The 19,095-nt window shown below is 42.6% G+C and overlaps 1 protein-coding gene across 1 annotated transcript in view; it reads right to left on the bottom strand.

Annotated features, from left to right (window-relative positions):
* The window catches only part of KIAA2012 (KIAA2012 ortholog), an 85,674-nt gene that overhangs the window by 30,283 nt on the left and 36,296 nt on the right, over positions 1 to 19,095 (bottom strand). Inside the window, exons 12-16 of the mRNA XM_024196485.2 lie at positions 12,863 to 12,951; positions 6,918 to 6,989; positions 5,143 to 5,214; positions 1,954 to 2,005; positions 1,680 to 1,853 (exon numbers count right to left, since the gene is read on the bottom strand). Coding sequence (XP_024052253.2) covers positions 1,680 to 1,853; positions 1,954 to 2,005; positions 5,143 to 5,214; positions 6,918 to 6,989; positions 12,863 to 12,951 — 459 coding nt within the window. The remainder of the gene's footprint in view (positions 1 to 1,679; positions 1,854 to 1,953; positions 2,006 to 5,142; positions 5,215 to 6,917; positions 6,990 to 12,862; positions 12,952 to 19,095) is intronic.

The raw sequence follows: 19,095 nt of genomic DNA, 5'->3' as shown, positions 1-19,095 counted from the left end.
CATGATTAAATTGGCCATTACAAGATAAAACAAATGCAGGTGACATACTTAGCCCCAATCATTGACATCTACACTTCATGTCAGACCAAACCCCAAATCAGTTTCAAAGCAATGAAGTCATAGGTGTAAGTAACTCAGAAAGAAGATAAAGCTGTCAAACTCTCCATGAATGCCCCCAGAAGTGAGTGAACTGTCTGGAAGGAAAACATCTTTGTCATTGACTGACCCATGGTTTTGAAAAATAAAATAAAACTGTACTGGAAGTTAAACAAAGCAATGTGGACCAAACAATTCTTTCTTTCATGTGCAGGCTACAAACTAGTCAAGGGAAAAATGCATTCTTTTGAGTGGGAAACTGAACAACTTCTGGCATACAAAACCAATTGGCAAATGACATCAAAGTCCACTTTGTTAGCTTGGGGCTCAATTCTGCAACCTTTATGCTGAATTGTACCAAGTAGTAGCAATGGCACTATTCATGTAAATGCTGCTCAGTATAATAAGAGTTGCAAAACCAGGTCCTCTGCTTTTAACACAATGGTTTAAGTTTAATCCAAGTGTAACTTCACTGAGTTCAATGGAGTCACACCAGGGATGAACCGGCCCCATGGCTATCATACATGAGATCTGGGTTCAAGAGTAACTTTGGGATTAGAGCTGTGTGAAATGTTTGTAGTGAAATCCCAGAACCATATACAACTCTCTCTTGTTCTGGCATTTAATTTGAAATTCAAAACTTGGTAAATTTTACTGAAAGGATCATCAAGACTCCCAAACTTCTGAGTTGGACCTTGGCTCTGTTTTAAGTTGGCTCAGATTCACATATGGTAGTGCCTCTGTTTTGAGTGTATTTTGCTTTAAGTTTTTGGCTTGTTTGAACCTGGAATGCAAGGGGCCAAATTCTGCTGTTATACCTTGAAAACTCCTTTGGGCCAAGTGGTGTAAACCCATCCAGATTGAAACCAAAGTAAATGTCCACACAACCCCTCCTCTGAAATGAAATCAATGACTCAGCTTGAGTCAGAATCCCCGTCTCCTAACATGGAAAGTTTGAATATGTAAGGGAAATTGTGCTTAATAATATTAGGCCAAATCCTGATTTAACTGGGAGTGTCATCTGAATAAGGGCTGAGTTAGAACATTAGGCCTTGATTCCAGAGCAATAATAAACAAATATATAATTTTTAGTTATTGTGCACCCAAACCTGAAGACTCCCAGATGCCTATTAGTCTAAAGGATGGTTGCTGATTAATAAGGTACCAACTCACTGTTGGCTAAATAGATGACGAAGTTCCCACGCACGATAAAATAAAAAAAAAATACAGAGGAGTAAAATTTTCAGAAGCTTCTATATCCCATTTTCAAAAGTCCCTATGGCACTTAGGATCCTAAATCTCATTGGGAGTCCAATGGGACTTAGGAATTCTGTGTAAAATTTTCAAGAGTTCCTGTTATGCAAACTTTGTGTTTTCCCAGAGACCTGAATAGTGGAGAAGCTTTGAATATGGACTATTACCTAGGAAGAAAATAGCACAGCAATGATTCTCAAACAATCACGTCCCAGAAATTATTGGTTTCCAATCCAATGCATTTTCAAACGATAGAAAAATCCTTCTCTCACATTGCTGTAAACAGGTATCAGCCTTGTATGAAAAAGAGATGATCATGGATTTCTCACCTTTCACAAAGTTACTGTCCTCCTGCTGCTTTGCTCCTGGTGTCTGTGTTACACCGTTGGAATGCATCGGTGAGTCAGAGCACAACTCAGTGTGTTGACCCTGAGTCTCTCTGGACACCTCAGGTTCACAATCTTGGCTCTTCTCTTTGAATTCAGGAACAGAGCCTCCATTTCCTACTGGCAAAATGGAGGAAGAATTAGCAATAGTATTTGCTCGTAGATCAAATGATGCAGTAAAAATTAAAATGAATGAGCAAGCACCAACTAACTGTACCTTTATGTTCGTTTTCTATGCAGTGTCTATATCCTTGCTGTGTTCTAATTTCCTGTTTTTTTAAAAAAAAAAAAAAAGAGAAGCACCTTTTTAATATGAACAGTCAGTGTAGACGAGGGCAAGTAAAATGCAACATTGTGGCAGCTGGTCATAAAAATCCTGGCCCCGATAAGGTTTACGCAAGACCATCTGACACAAGGAACTTGACTTGTCCTTGTCTATGGTGACTGCAAAGTTCTGGTCAACAATCTGTTGGTTAACTCCTGCTTAGGGTCATGTTCTAACTCACTGTCCAGCGAAGAGCAGCCCCATTGCTCCTGCCACAGCTGCAGAATAGGTTGCTGCAATAGTATTCATAGAGCAGTCTGGGAGAAGGATTCCTTCTATCCCCTGGAACCTTCCCTGTGCTGAACCTGGCTACTTGGGATTAGTGCAGAAGGGAGGAAGATTTTGCTTTCAGAAAATCATGGAGGGAGTTTGTGTCAGACTGAGTTCCTGGCTCCCAATTCTGTCACTAAACCAGGTCTCTCCACTGAAGTTGAATTAATTTTCATATTGCATCACATGTCCTCCCTCAAGTAATAATGTCTATGAAAAGAAAATGAACAAACAAGGTAGTGACAGACAAGGCAGTGAGAGACACTGGAAAGTGAAGACAGAAATGTCTGGGAGCAACAGTAGCACTGCTCCCATATTAATGATGATTAATACGTTACTTATTCAAGAGCGGATCCCCTTCTGACTGCTGGAGCTGCACATAGTGAAGGTGGTTGTAGACTACAAAAACTGAGACAGTGCAGGAAAGTATAAACTGAACAATAGCATGAGATGTATTGTTGTCTGTGGCACATGAGTCTCAATGCTACGAAGTGCAGTCCAGTGAGAAGCAGAGTGCCCTCAACTCCCACCTTGCAGGTTTGAGCCTATCTGAAACCTTCATATCTAGGGCAGCTGGGCAAAGAGAGCTTAACAAATTCCAAAGAGAGTGATTTTCCAGACCATAGACAGGCAAAATTCCCATTAATTTCAATAGGTTTGCCTATGACAGGACAGCAGAATCAGGCCCTTAGCTTCTAATTTAACTTAAAATCTGCTGTTCTTTACACCCAAGCAAATCTGGAGCAAACTCCACTGACTTCAGTGGCCCTATTAATCTTCTCATATTTGTTTTCTTCAGATTTTGTCTCTGTTTGTTAGTTCCCTCTTACCTCAGTTGCTCTTCCTCAGTTGTGAGGTTAATTGGTGTCCATAACCAACACCATGTTCTATCTGGCACAGGCAATTGACGGTGACTGATTGGTACATAGGGTTAATTAGCTTGCTTCCTTTTTCCGCATCACTAGTCATTGAACAGATCTAGCCTCAGGTAGAATTCCTGAGTTCTCGTGCCACTGTTGTCACTATTGTGCAAGATAGAGCTCTAGTCTTGCCATGGTAAATTTGAGAGAAAATCAGAGATTTGTCATGGCAAAATTCATGGGTTTTGGTTAAAGCTAGTAAAAAGTCACACCCAAGTGCTTTTTTAAATGTGTGTAATGTACATTGCACAAAAGAGAAGTGTGGGTGGTACCACATGCCTCCTTTGAGCCTTGCTTAGTTTTATCTGGTTTAATTATTTTTAAACTTCTTTAGTGGAGAAGAAGGGGTCACCTCTTTTCACCTCCCCTCTGACTTGCTTATAAATTCACACACCCGCCTTCTTCATCCTAAATTGCCACTAGAATTCTTTATATTTTGGGGTTTTATATCCATTAACTTTACGCACATTTAAACAGTGATGTGACAGAGCAAGCAGCATGGAGAAAAGGAAGGTGCCTCAGTAGGGAGACAGTCGATGCTATTTAAGAAGCTGGGATAAATCTCCCTGATTGTTGGGGCTCCCGTTTTCCCCACTGTTACCTGGCTTTTTTGTCAGGGGGAGGGCGGGAAAGTAGGGCCTGGGAAGTTTGTCCCTACCTCAGAAGTAAACTCAGGGCATGCTGTAGAGCAGTCTTGGTCCATGAAAGAGTAGGGGGAGAGGAGACCTGTCTGCGAATATCCTTTTAACAGGGCACACTGGGAAGGAGAGGAGTCTGTGTTGCTACCCCAGTGCAGGCACTCCTACCTCTTGGTCAGTGCTAGAGAAGGAGTTGTTCCGAGAGCTTGAGATATAGTTTATTGGAGACCTACAGGCAAAGGTTCTGTGGAACTAGTAATATTCTGACTATTGTGTATTCTTGGATTTTGTATGTGTACGGAACTTTGTGTTTCTATTGCTGCTATTCAGTGCTTTTGTGTCTGCAGTGGCCTAAGCGTATAACCTGGTGTCTGCCTGTGAGCAGTTCAGCACGCTGTCTCCACAGTGTACGAGACACGCTAACCACGTTTGTCTAACTGGTTTGGCCAATCCTCCCTTCTCCCAGCTCTGTGAGAAATAGGACATCCCAGAGTGCATTGCCCCATGTGCTGCTTATGCCATGCTAATGCTATGTGCTTTAGGCACTCTGTTCCCTACTGCCCAGAATACTGATACAAATATGGCTGTGATGGTGGAAGAGCTTCTGGGCGGGATGGACACAAACTGAACCATATTACTTGTAACTGGTTAAAGTGGCCATGCTGCTAACTGCTTCCAAATCACAGTTTAAAAACTCTAGAGAGAGACTAAGAAAACAAAACTAACTTGACGCAGGCTACAGAACAGCAGTTGGGTGGTAAAGGCTTCCTCCAATATCTAAACGTTTCATTTTCATGGCAAATTTCAAACCTTAGGCATAGTGGGCCAAGTCTTTTGGCCCCATTTGTGGATGCTCCAAGGCTTAAATGCAGCATTTGGACTATGTTCAGGTAAGGGGCACAAAGTAGGGTTCTGTGCAGGAGGATTCTGCAACTCCGCTTCTTCCCCCCACATGATAGGGAGCTGAATTGTTCTGCAGCTGAGGAGGGTGGATTGTGTAGCTTTGGTGACTGGCAGTGTAGCCAGGGAGTTCATACACAGCTAAAATCCACAGGATGATTACCCCACTAGGGTACAGCAGGCTACATCACTGTTCCTCTCCACAGCTGCTAGTTCAGGCTGTGGGGCCACTTTCCTCAGCTCTACGTGCATTTTCCTGAATGTACAGCCCATTCACTTGGGTTGCGTGTTCTGTCCAAGGGTTTCCTTCCATCCATTTAAATACATTTGGTGAATTTCTATTTTGAACATACCAGCCCTTTAGCTGTACAAGCCCCAGAATCTCCTTTCTTCAGGGCAACTGCTTCCAAGGGCAGGGTGACTTCCTGTGAAGATAAATCCCATCAGAGGCATGACAATTATAGTTAGTACTACTTAAACAACTCACATATCTATTGATTTCATGCCTCATGATATCAACCGCTGAAATAAGAACAAACACTAAAGAAAGGAAAAGCTATCCTATAGTATATGAGATTAGGGACATCTGTTGTTTGCTTACACAGCATCACAAATATGCATTGTGTCTTACAGACAAGTAAATTCTGCCACAAAGAAGTTATAGGCAAAGGCCACAATGGTGAAACCGGATCAGCATGGGCAGGTCTCTGCACCATGTAGAGCCCCAAGTGAAAGACTGCAGCCAAAGTTTCATGGCAAGCAGCTATTATAAATGCTAAGGGATTGTGAGGAAAGGAGGCTGAGGGAAACAGCAATAAAATCATTGGGTTGTTTTGGCTGGTAATGTGAGTGTCATGGAGGTTCTGAGAGCTCTCTTTAATCTGTGTGGCTGTGCAGTACTGCGTATTTCAGGGAAGGGCATGGTTTGTACTGTTCATGGAAGAGGGTGTTATAGGAGGAAAGAGCAGAGCCATGATGGACCAGGTCAGGAAGATGGGTCCAGAGCATGTTGTCGATGCTTAATAAACAATGAAAAGGAAACATTATTTATTATGGTCAAACTCAAAGGACAGTAGGTGTAACATCTTGTAGAGTAACCTGGCTGCAGAATTTACCCCTTTGCCACAGAATTATGCTCCAGAATCAGATGTAATGATTTAAAAATGTTTCTAGACTTCATGGTTGTGAAGAAAATCTTAGCAATGTGAACCAGGTGTAAAGTGTAACAAGATGAAGTGATGTCTCTGTTAATCTGGCAGACAGCCTGAAACCAAAACTTGTAAACTGCCCCATTCCTCTCAATGGTGTGTTAATTTTGTAACCTATTTATTAACCAATTTAAATGTAAACGCTGATCACGTCAGCCAAAACATCCCATGGACAGGACTGGACTGGGACTCTGAAGTGGTGCAGGGACTTGAGAGATCAGACTCGCCTCACTGTGACTCTGTTTCCCCACCTGTAAATCAGGAATACTGATCAGGTGCTTGGACTAGATAATCTAGTGGTTGGTCCCTGTTGGCCTTAAAAACTATGATACCTTTTGCAAAGCACTTTGAGATGCAAAGCACTGACTGTACAATTGAAAAACATTGTTTTGGGTCAAACAAAATGCTTTAGTTTCTGGGCATTTAGAACTTTATTTTAAAAGAAGCAAAGGAAATGAAAGGTGACAGTTTTGTGACTAAAGGGCAGGTTGTGGTCCAAACCCTCAGCTGGTGTAAGGTGTTGTAGCTCTGTTAAAGCCAATGGAGAGAGACTGTTTCATCCCAGCTAAGCATCTGACTGAATGTCTGTGGATTATAAACTTTAGAGGTGATTTAAAATTAGTATTTCTGGTTTTAGATTTTAACCAATAAAACTGCCCCAAGGCCATCTTTTACCATTCCATTTTTAAATGCGCACTGAAAATACCTGGTTTAGCTATTTTGAAATGTCTTTTTTTTAAACTTTGTCTCCTTTGCTGGATTCTATTCCCAATTTTGTTACTGAGAAGTTAAATAATCTAGAAGATATTCTTTGCAATGTAACTAAAATCTTTTTTAAAATGTTAGTCCTACGTGTGGCATAAAGGGCTGTAATGACATATTATACATTACTTATGTAATTTTTTCCTGTTTTAACATACCAGCTTTTTATTTATAAAACTCTGAGGCTCTCCTTTCTTCAGGACAGCTGCTCCCAAGGACTCTGAGCCTTTCTGTGAAGATAAACAAGAACTGCAGAGGTTTGACTTACAATGAATGCTATTTAATATCACAAATATTTTCAGAAATAGCTTTCATAACAGAAAATATTAACTCCTGAGAGCAGCCTGAAACTAGCACAAACTGATTTATGGTTAACACATCTCCCTGCTCTAAATAGCTGTGCAGTGTTGCTGCACACTGTTAAACAGCTGCTGTGTTACAGAGCAGAGGTGGGCGTATTTCAGTGGTGGGCGAAGTGATTCCTCTACATTCTATTTTCTACCAGGGTGTTGTCCTAAGCAATGTTTATAAAGTGTTCCTGAGACCTTTGAATGAAATGTGTTACAAAAAGCAAATTATTGTTAAGATGTTAACCTCTGAGGACATACACAGCTTGTCTGTGCTGGAGAATTGAACGGGTCAGATTGCACCACTGTGTGCCCATAGTGTGGTGTGTCCACACTAGATTGTAGTTAACTAAAAGAGCCTGCTGCTGTTTTCTCTCTCATCACACTAGCTCTGCAGTACACCACTAGTGCAATGTCAACTGGATATTTATCCCATTGATCCTGGCACAGCCCCTAGAAGCAGTAGATTCTGGGAAATTTTGAAAGGCCTTGTGGGATACTTCAGGAAGTGTTTTACAGGAGTGCTGAAGGATGTGGTTAGTATGCTTGTCTAGTGTCAATGAGGCCACAGAAGAAGCTTCATGTCTTCTGTTATGCTTCACCCTGTGCTTGGACCAGCCTCCCACTTCTTAGTCACTATGTGCTCTTTTTCTTCAGCTCTAATCAACCTGCACTGTTTTCCTCATCATTGTTGTATCCGCATTCTCTCATTCCTGAGCTGTTGCCCTGAACTAGTGTAAGCTCTTCTAACTTGCAGAGAGATACTGTCTCTATTTTGTGTGTTATAAAATGCTGGGTACATTTATGGTGTTGTATAAATAATTAACTATAAATACAGTGGTGCTCACTTGGATTACATATTGTTAAGTGGATCATAGTGGATAGGCAGTAACTTGCAGAAAGGTAATTTTGCTGCCAGTTGATGCTTTCACATAACAATCATCACTATTTATCAGTGTTTAAAAACGCTTAATCACAAAACCATCAATCAATTTTGAGGCATAGTTCATTCACATTGACTGGCAGCCTTTGCTCTAAACAGGCCCAGGACTGGAATAGCTAGGTTGTTGCAGGTCAGGATTGAGCCTGAATTGGCATAGATGTGTGGGAAGCTTGTTTAATACAAGTTGCAGCTGGTGGTATCGGTACCTCATTTTCATGAGCACACAGGTCAATTTATCTGCCAGTTGGCAACTTCCCATTGTGTTACTGGGATCATGCAATAGAACTGCAAGATTGCATTGACTATGCATTTATTTCCCATACCTTTTATAGCCTATCTCTTGTCTTTTCTTTGTCCAGTCATAAAATACTTTTTAACACTTGTCCTGCTTTTAAGAGCTAGTAAGGGCATAGCAGTTGATAGCCAGTACCCTCCCAAAACAGCACTTCTCAGCTGTGAAATGTGTTGCCTACTTGAGAATTTCAGGAACTGATTCCTGACTTTTATAACATGAAACAAGATGAATCAGATACCAGGAGACTGACCAAGTAACAATTGTTTAGTCTCTGGTGTTGATTAGTTAAACTACAGCCAAGAACTTCAGAAGTGACTAGTGACTTAGGGTGCCCAACTTGAGACGCTGTTAAGGTTCCTGATTTAAGAGAAAGTGCTGAGCACCTGCCATCTGAAAACAAGGCCCCATCAAGGTGTATGTAATTTGGTCTTCAGAGAGTTCTAAATGCCCAATATAGCCTCTGAGCCTTGATTTGACCTGGTCAGCTGTTCCAGTCATGTAATCATAGTATCAGTTGTGGTACAATAAGATCTGTTTGTATGTTGTAAATAATACTTCTAATAAAAAGGGTTCAGTCTGTAAATGTCTTTTTCCCCAGCCCCTCATTACAGCGCCTGAATAGCCGCAATCCTACCACAAGTACAAATAATATAAAACTTGAACCCAGGCCTTTTCCTTCTATCACAGGGTAAAATCTAGAAGACTTTACTTGTTTTTTAATCAGTCCTCACTAAGGCAAAACTTTCACTGAAGGCAGTGAGATAATTGTCTGAGTAAGGATTGAGTGGAGAGAGGCCTAAGAATTGGGCCCAGCAGACTGTGCAATTCCACTGTCACAGAGCTTGCAGCAGAATTCACCCCACCCCCCGCCTCCGCCCCAGAATTGTGCTCTAGAATCTTGTCTTAAATGTTAATTTTTAAAAAATGATTCTTACAGTCGTGGAGAAAACCACAAATCTGAACAGAGTGTAAACTGAGGCAGCATCTAATGCCTGTGTCTGCAAAGAGGCTGAAACAATAGCTCCAAGTGATGTGAATTGCTCCGTTTATCTCCTATTGATGTGTTCCATGTTTTATTATGGTGGGTGGGCCAGGGTACAGACTTTGAGGACTCCATACTCCCCTCAATCCCCAGCAACCTCCCACTGATGTCACTGTCTTGCGGAGGTGGAGTGCCTATGCTGATGGGAGAAGCCCTCCCATCGCTGTAGGTAGAGTCTTTGCTGCAGCAGTGCAGCTACGCCAGTTAGGGTGACCAGACGTCCCGATAAAATCGGGACTGTCCCGATTTTTCGGTGTTTGTCCCGCGTCCCGACCGATCTCTGGTCAGGATGCAATTTGTCTCGATATTTTGCTCCGCTGACGGGTTTTTTTCCCTCCGCCGGCAGCACTCGGCTTTTTTTTTTTTTCTCCGCCGGTGACCCCCTCCCCCGTGTCCCGATATTTTCTTCCTCTCATCTGGTCACCCTAACGCCAGTGCACCGTTTAAGTGTAGACCTGTCCTGAGGCGTAGCTGTGCTGAGTACCAGAACTCAGTACTGCCAACACCAAGTGTTCAAAAACCATGTCAGGCCTTTCAAAAAGGCTTAAAAATAATGTTTTAAAAATGTGGGGTTCTTTCTATTTGCCTTCTGCTTTCTGAGCCTTTGGGTCACAGGCCTGTCACGCTTTCAAGCTTTTCTCTGCAACCATGAGGCCTAGAAATCAACCTCTTTTTAAAAAACAATCAAAGCTGAGATTCTCATGTTGTAACCAGATGATTCCTGAATCTGGGCCTTTAATATAAGAGCTGGGATAAAATCATGAGATTAAAACACTGCTCCTGAATTTCTCCTGTTTGCCCCCATTTTTCTCCAGGGCAAAGCTCCCAGGGGCTGCCCTGTTATATCTGCTTATTTAAGCAGAGCTGAATCCCTGAAACAAACAGACCTTTATATCAGGACTGATAGGGCTCGGTGACGAGTAAAATGCATTTCAAAATGACAGACCTCTCCTCTCTTGGTCTTCATGGCACTGGATGTGTTGTGCAGTCCGTGCGTTCATTCCCTGGGGTCAAGGGTGTAGCTTGTGTTACACTCTAGTCTAGTGACTATTTCAGCTGATTGACAGAGTCTCAGAACAGAGTCCCATTCAGCCCTCTTCGATTCTAAGGAAGGTGGCCCTGATCTGGGCCCTTATGGAAAGGGGAGCAAGCTATGGGTGAAATGAAGGGCACAGGGAGGGACCTTAAAAAGGAATCAAAACTCCCACACTTGATATGCTCCATATGATTATTAATAAACAAAAATGCATTCATAAATACTTAGAATCATAGGACTGGAAGGGCCCTCGAGAGGTCATCTAGTCCAGTCCCCTGCACTCATGGTAGGACCAAGTATTATCTAGATGAGGGGTGGGCAAACTATGGCCCGTGGGCCGGATCCGGCCTGTGAGTCATTTTAAGCCAGCCCGGGAGCTCCTGCTGGGGAGTGGGTTCTAGGGCTTGCCCCGCTCTGGTGCTCCAGCCAGGGCACTGGGTCAGGGGCCACACCACGTGGCTCGGCCCCGCTCCAGCCGGGGCACTGAGTCTGGGGCCGCACCACATGGCTCGGTCCTTCTCCGGCACTCCAGCTGGGGCGCAGGTTTGGGGGCTGCTCCACGCAGCTCCCGGAAGCCGTGGCATGGTCCCATTCTGGCTCCTACATGCTCCAATGACCCCCTCTGGCACTCCAATGGGAGCTGCAGGGGTGGTGCCTGCAGATGGGGAAGCGTGCAGAGCCGCCTGGCCACGCCTCCGTGTAGGTGCCGGAGAAGGGACATGCCACTGCTTCAGGGAGCCGCTTGGGTAAGCGCCACTCAGAGCCTGCACCCCAAGCCTCTCCCCACGCCTTGCCCCAGCCCTGATCCCCCTCCCGCTCTCCAAACCCCTCTATCCCAGCCCGGAACATCCTCCTGCACCCCAAACCTCTCATCCCCAGCCCACCCCAGAACCTGCACCCCCAGCCAGAACCTGCACCCTTCTAGGGTGACCAGACAGCAAATGTGAAAAATCAGGACGGGGGTATGGGGTAATAGGAGCCTATATAAGAAAAAGACCCCAAAATCGGGACTGTCCCTATAAAATCGGGACATCTGGTCACCCTAACCCCTTCTTGCACCCCTGCCCCAGCCCTGATCCCCCCTTCCACCCTCTGAACCCCTCGGTCTCAGTCCAGAGCACCCTCCTACACCCCAAACTCCTCATCCCCAGCTCCACCCCAGAGCCCTCATCCCCTCCTGCACCCCAACCCCAATTTTGTGAGCATTCATGGCCCGCCATACAATTTCTATTCCCCAATGTAGTCCTCAGGCCAAAAAGTTTGCCCACCCCTGCTCTACCACTTAATTTAGCATCTGGGAGGCCAATCAAGTAACTGCTTTTTTCCCTTCCTGCTGGTGATCCAGCTAAAATGCGATTTGCTGAATTGGATACAGTACTTGCTATCAGCCCTCATACACCTGAGTTCTCTACTTTGCCAAAAGACCAGTATTCCTAAAATCAGTGTCTTGCTGTCTTTCTAGCCTTCAGGATTTATGGTTTGCTTCTCTTTATGCTAGAGATGGGTTGAACCAAAACCCTAGATTTTGGTGTTTAAAATCTGGATCCAAATTCTGCAACTCTTACCCCATTCTGGGTTTCCCGGGACTTAAAATAAAAGGTAGCTAATCGAAATGCACTTTCCTCTGTTAACATCATCCTTTAGTTTACTAAGCAGTCAAGAAGAGGACAAGTGAGGTACAACAGGGAAAGGATGTGGTTTAAAAGCTGAGAGTGAAAAAGCTTCCTTTTTTTAAATGTCTACTAGTAGTGTCCCACCTTTACATTGTAGGTCAGAGGATCGATGGATTAGAAAGTCTACAGTAAAACAGAGGTAGCCCAGTTGATTTTCAAAGCTCGATATATTAAAAAAATCTTTTCTGTTGAAAATATGTGAGGGAGAGGGAAGTAAATGCAAAATGAGGCTGGGAGATAGCTCCAGTATGCTCCAGTTAGAGTTTATCTGTTAGCCACACAGTAAATTAAAGGACCAGTCTCTTTTCAGACTTGCCTAAGGCAGAGAGACCCTCGGTCTTGACGTTTCCACTTAAACGACATCATCAATTTTTATTCCTGTATTTTCAAATGACGTTGATAATTTTTCAGATCAACTTCTTTCTTTCTAATATTTACTCTTCCTAAATACTGTTCCACGGGTTACCTAAGAAAGGGTTGCTCTACCAGATTAGATCACTGCTCCATCTAGTCCTGCCTCCAGCGATGGCCAGTATGGGATTTTTCAGAAGAAGGTGAACCCCCAGACAAATTATAGGTATACTTAACCTGAATAGCTGCCCAAATTGTGGAGAAAATCACCAAGGGATGCTAGAAAGAAACACATCTAATTCTTTCCTCACTTGATGCAAAGCAAGCTTATACTGGGCCTTTCCATAAATATTTTATGTGCACTACTTCCATCTTGCCTCTGTATTGAAATTACAAAACATTGTCATATATCGCACCTTGTCGTTCATCTCTTGACTCAAAGGGGAGGTTTCATGTGGATTTATATGAAGGCTGGTTCCTGTTTCAAGGGGTAATCCACAGTCTCCTGCAATGAAAATGAGAAAATCTGGATCAGGATATATATAACACTTTCTATATATTTTTATAGAGTGATTTTAATGCTCTTCTAAAACGTGCTAGATCGACAGTCCTGGAGACTGAAGTTGTCTCTCTGTTACAGAAATGTTACAACATAAGCAGTGCAAGTTTCCCCACAAGACCCTGCAAATATGTCCCTATCTGAACCCTTTAGTGGTGAGAGGATGCAATAGGCTCCATGCACATCCAATCCTGGGTTTCACCGATAAAAGTGCTGTAAAGGTGCCAACTGTGTCGGTAGATTCAATGATGCAAAATGCCTGAATACTGGAAAATTGGCTAATTTAGCACTGGAGGATTAAAAACTGCATAGCAGGAGTTTACTCTGTTTAGGGTCTCCCCCAGCGTTGGTCCCGTGTGTTTCAGCAGCATGGTGAGGTAGGATTTTTGTCCTTTGAGTGTCAGTGTTGGGAGGCAGAACCAAGGAATCGAGTTATCAGGTGAATGAAAGCAGCTGTCTCTTGTCCTGACTTCTGTCAGTGCCTGTGTAAATGGGCTTAGATAGGGACACTCCAGGGTTAAAACACTGTGCTGCATCCAGAGCAGGGTCACAGTCACGGCCTCTTGTAGAAATGACCTAAAAATGTAAAGGACCAATCTGAATGTGACATTCCACAGTCGAGAGCTGACCCTCTCCTCTGAGAACTCCTCACTTCTCAACTTCTTGCTTAACCTCATCTGTGGGATCTTGTGCGATAAACTTGAAGGGCCACTGTGAAATCCCAGAAACAACTCAAAAAACACACTGTTTGCTTTCTTGCCAGTAAATAGCTCCACATAGGCATGGCAGCTTTTCAAGGAGTAGACAGAGGCAGTCTGGCTTTCTACTACTTGCTCTTCCAAACAGGATGCTGTAGGGTTTTTATACCAATTAAGTTCAAATAACATCAAATATAGTTGGGATCTTTTCATGTGATTACTTTTCCACAATCTCTTTTTGTGGGACCATTTTGTGTGTTTTTTCCTTTCTCATTTATATCAAAAGACCCCCTCCAATCCAATTATAAACATCTTTTTACCTTGAAATCTCCATGAAGAGAATGACTGACTGCTAGAAATACTTTCTTATGTGCTTTTGCTCAAACATCCAAGAGGGTCCTATAGGATCTTGTCCTCTAACAGTAAAGCGCAAGCCTTTACCCCCATGCTATAGGAGAGAAATCTTTTATGATGTTCTTGTAGACCAGTAGTGTTTAGATTTTTTGCAACAGAGGGACCAACTTGACCTTCGTGATCTCATGTGTTTTAAAACTTCTCTTGAATCCCTTTGGCTAGAATGGAAAATAGCTATAGTTAGATGTAATGAAGTCCGTGTCTGAATGCTTAAAAAGTTTTGTGTAGAGGCCTTTCTAGTCCAACCTAATAAAGACTTATTAGACTGAGTAGCTTGCAGACCAGTTGGCACACAAGCCATGAACTCATCCCAGTCTGTCACTAATCCTTGGTGAACGTGTGGTGACTCAGTTGTTCCTGCTGAAATCCTGACACAAGTATTACTTTATCAAAAACAACAATTTTACATCTCTTTTAAACTGAATGTGAATTTTAAAAAAATTGATTCCCCTCCCTATCCCCCACATATTTAACAAAAGTGTCAAGGAACCATCTCATGCATGAAAGTCTTCTCAGAGCTGGGATATGTTCAGAGATATTTTCTGTGTGGAAAAACTCCTCTCTGTGGCTGGATCTTAGAATGAGAAAATGCCACCTGTCCAAGTGTACTAATTCTTAAATTAGTGTACTGATGTGCCTTCCCTTTAGGGAATGATGTTCCTCCTCCCTGTGGAACCTTTCCAGTAGAAAAGTCTTCTCCAATTGAAGGAGCTTTGCACCCTTGGAAAAATAATATCACTTTTTTGCAGATGAGTTGATGGATCCTATTATTCAAATAGCCTCTTACTGCAGAACACAGTATGGGAGAACTTCAACTTTACCCGCCAGAATGTGCCAAACACCTGATGACTGATATCTGAATACAAAGACAAGGTGGATGAGGTAATATCTTAAGAATGGCCATACTGGGTCAGACCAAATGATCCATCTAGCCCAGTATCCTGTCTTCCAATGGTAGCCAGTGCCAGATATTTCAGAGGAAATTAACAGAACAGCGCAATTATCCATCGCTTGTTATCCAGGCTCAGCTTCTGGCAGTTAAAGATATATGGATACCCAGAGCACTGAGTTGCCAGTTGTGTCCCGGACCATGTCAGCTAATAACTATTGATTGATCTATTCTCCATGAACATCTCCTGGCAATGAGTTCCACAGGTTGACTGTATGTTATGTGAAGTAGTATTTCCTTTCGTTTGTTTTAAATCTGCTCCTATTAATTGTGACCTCCTTGTTCTTGTATTATGTGAAGAGTTAAATAATACTTTCCTATTCACTTTCTCCACACCAGTCATGATTTTCTAGACCTCTCTCATATCCCCCCTTAGTTGTCTCTTTTCTAAACTGAAGAGACTGTCTTTTAAATCTCTCCTTATATGGAAGCTGTTCCATACTCCTAATTTTGTTGCCCTTCTCTGTACCTTTTCCGTTTCTAATAGATCTTTCTTTTTCAGTTGGAGCAACCGGAACTTCATGTAGTATTCAAGGTTTTATATAGTGACATTATGATAGTTTGTGTCTTATTATCTACCCTCTTCCTAGTGGTTCCTAACTTTGTTAGGTTTTTTGACTGCTGCTGCGTTTTGAACAGACATTCTCAGAGAACTGTTCACAATGATTTCAAGATCTCTTTCTTGAGTGGTAACCGCTAATTTAGACCCCATCATTTTGTATGTATAGTTGCAATTATGTTTTCCAGTGTGCATCACTTTCCACTTAGCAACATTTGAATTTCATTTGCCAGTTTGTTGCCCAGTCACCCAGTTTGTGAGATCCCTTGGTAAATCTTCGCAGTCAGCTTTGGACTTAACAATTTTGAGTAATTTTGTATCATCTGCAAACTTTGCCACCTCACTGTTTACTCCCTTTTCAAGATCACTTATGAATAGGCTCAACAGCACTGGTCCAAGTACAGATCCTTGGAGAATCTCACTATTTACCACTTTCAGATGGAGCAAGAACATTAAAATGACAGATGCTGGAGTCTAGGTGTGGGGTGGTGTACAGAGTATTAGTGATGACTAGAGGTTATGTCTTGTAGGCAGCTTGATAGCTGCCTATCAGTGTTATAATTTGAACAGAGTAAGTGTGTACAGATTGAAAATATACATTGGCTGATTAGTCTAGAGGTGGAAAGAGGCTGATTTGTGCATATTGTAGCACCTAAATTACATCTCGGTTACAGCTAGAGCTGGGCTGGAAATGTTTTTCCAGTCCTGTGAGAGTTTTGGAGATTTCAACATTTTTCCTGATCCCAAATCATGATGAAGAGTCAATCTTGAATTTTCACAAACCAATAAACTGAAAAAATTCCTGGGCAGATCAATGAAAACATTTAGTTTTGATGTCTACCTTTTATATTTTTAAACTTTTAAAATAATAATATGGAAATATGGTCACCCTGCAGCTTCCAGCTGCCGTGGGTAGAGGGGGAACCCCACAGCTCCCAGCCACGACGGTGGTGGGGGAAACCAGAGAGCTGCAGACAGGTCACAGCTTCTCTGAATTTTTGTTTATTGCCTGTGGCCTGCCCATGACTTTTACTTAAAATAACCATGACAAAATCTTAGCCTTAATCATGAATACCAGCCCATGTGCCCATTGCACCCTGTGAGTACCAGGCTCCCCTCTCCACAGCCCACTGGCTTTCATTTTTATTGATTTTTTTCCCCACCCATTTTGTAAATTTTGGAATAAACATCAATAAATTCCTGGGAAATTAAAATAATAATAATTAATAATAAATAAACCCTTGAAAACAAAGGGCCTTACCAATACTATAGTTATAGGCAGTATAGGTAACAATACCTTCAGTTAGGGTCTTTTAATGCACAGTGCCAGGCAACCTAGTTTTTACTTGCTTATAACTTTGCCAAGCTTGAATTGTTTGGGATTAAATTTTCCACCCTGAGTCTCTGCCTCAGGCTGAGTGTATGGTTCTGTTTTTGCTTTAATTTCTTTGAAAGGTTCAGCCATCTCCAAGAATGAGGTTAGGGAAAAATATGTCCTTTGCCCATGTTAAAAATAAAATACAAAAATTCTTAAAACCAGTTAGTCGGGAAGCTCTAGCGTCTACGTGCTTTGGAGCAGGGTCTCGGAATTCGGCAGGAGGATGGCTGTTGTGTCAGGGATGTGCTTGTGGCTATTCCTGTGAAATTTCCCCCCACGTTAAGCTAAGTTATAAGCCTTTAAAAAAAATCTGTTTGCATGGTCCAAATAGTCCAGTGAACCTTGTAAGGTTGGGGGTAGGGGGGAGGGAATATCTAATAAACATAAATGCCTTTTTTTCTGCGGTTCTGAATATGTCACTTTCCCTGTTCTGTCTGGTCTTAGTAGGAATTATTTCTCATAGAAAGATACTTTAGTAACTCTGCCCTCTGACCCCGCACAAGATTTTTTTAAAAATGAACAATAAGCCACTCCAGGGTGTGCATGAGCAGGCTACCTGTGAGGGTATTCTACTTCTTGTGCCTGAGTGGGCACCCCAGGCTTGACACAGTGCCCACTGAAGTCCACAGGAGTCCTTCCACTGGGGATCATGCTAGTCATGTAGATTTTCTTGTGGCTTATTTGGTAGCCTCTATCATTGTCCTGTAGTGTAAAGGGTCATTGGCTGTAAAGCATGGGATATTATCAAAGAAGTAACATATATTCAGACAACTACCATTCTGAAGCATGGTTTAAAAGCCAGTGCAGATGGGGCCTTAGGGGAGTTAACTATCCCTGAAACTATTTTTTAAACACGCTTTAAAAAAAAAAAGAGTATCATGATTAACACAGTTTGCATCCATAGTTAACACGATTATAAAATGTGTCACACATGATAAGGGCTTCTTCAGGGGGATACTTTAGCACTGCTTGGGCTAGAACAGTTCTTAAAATTAAATGAATATATAATGAACAGGAATAACTGGAAAAAAGGCTATTGCCTGCACAATTCTGGAGATGTGCTTGACAATCATTTCTGTACAGAGCTATTTCTAGCCAGGTTAAAATTAGAGTTTATAGAAGGCCCTATTCATTCTACAAAAATGATCAAATTCAAACATGGTTCTGAAACATGACCATGCTCCTAAGTCTCTTGACCTAGGCTAAAACCCTTTCCCCAACACCATTTTGAAACAATATTTTTTCATCCCACGCTGCCAAGAGGAAGGCTGGCTGGGTTCTATGATCAGGCAGAGGTACAAGCACGTTTCCCAACTGTGTGTGTCACTGCTGTTGTGTAGGTATGATAAGGTAGGTTAAGAACAAGGTCTTAGCCTTTATTCTGAACTCCCTTGCTCTAGTGGGTTTAAATGGGATCCTTGATATCATCAGAAAATGTCTCTGTGGGTTTATATGGATTAAGGTTAATTTTGTGTCTGACATCGAGCACCCAGACCGAATGTCAGGAAGGCTCAGTTCATCCCAGACCATAGAAAAAACCCACAGGAGGAGGTGCTGGGGGAGGAAACATTAGCAATGGTTCTCTCACAGAGATCCCTCCATGTCCTCCTGTTTGCAGCTGGAGGGTGTATTGTCTTCTCCGGGGATCTCTGTAGGACCAGAGGGGGAATGATGGGCATTGCACCTGCCTGCCAAGCCCCCATGCCCTGCCTCTGCAAAGATCCAGGACCCTGTGGAGAGGCCTACACAGGATCCAAAGGGGATGTAGGAAGGTACCATGGAGGTGACAGTCTCCCTTGCATATGGGAGGACAGATCTGGGCATAGCTGGCACTTTCCATGTACAGTTCTAGGGGGCATAAATCCTGGGTGCTGATCAGTTAATGGCAATAGGTGACCTTAGATTCTGCCACTGGCTGCAGAACTTTGTTTGAAGATAGTAAAGATAGTTAGAAAACTAACTTTTGAAAGATGAAATCTAGATGTTCTACATCTCTTCTTCATCAGTAAAACAGGTTAAAGCAATCTAATTGCAAGCTCACCCTGAGCTCTGAAAGTTAAGCTGTGCACTTCTTTCATCATCAGCCACCACC

This window comes from Terrapene carolina, unplaced genomic scaffold (assembly GCF_002925995.2).
Source record: "Terrapene carolina triunguis isolate 2854851 unplaced genomic scaffold, T_m_triunguis-2.0 Scaffold62, whole genome shotgun sequence".
Classification (NCBI taxonomy): Eukaryota; Metazoa; Chordata; order Testudines; family Emydidae; genus Terrapene; species Terrapene triunguis.
Note: the sequence above shows the minus strand (reverse complement) of the source record. Positions and strands in the feature narration are given on the sequence as shown.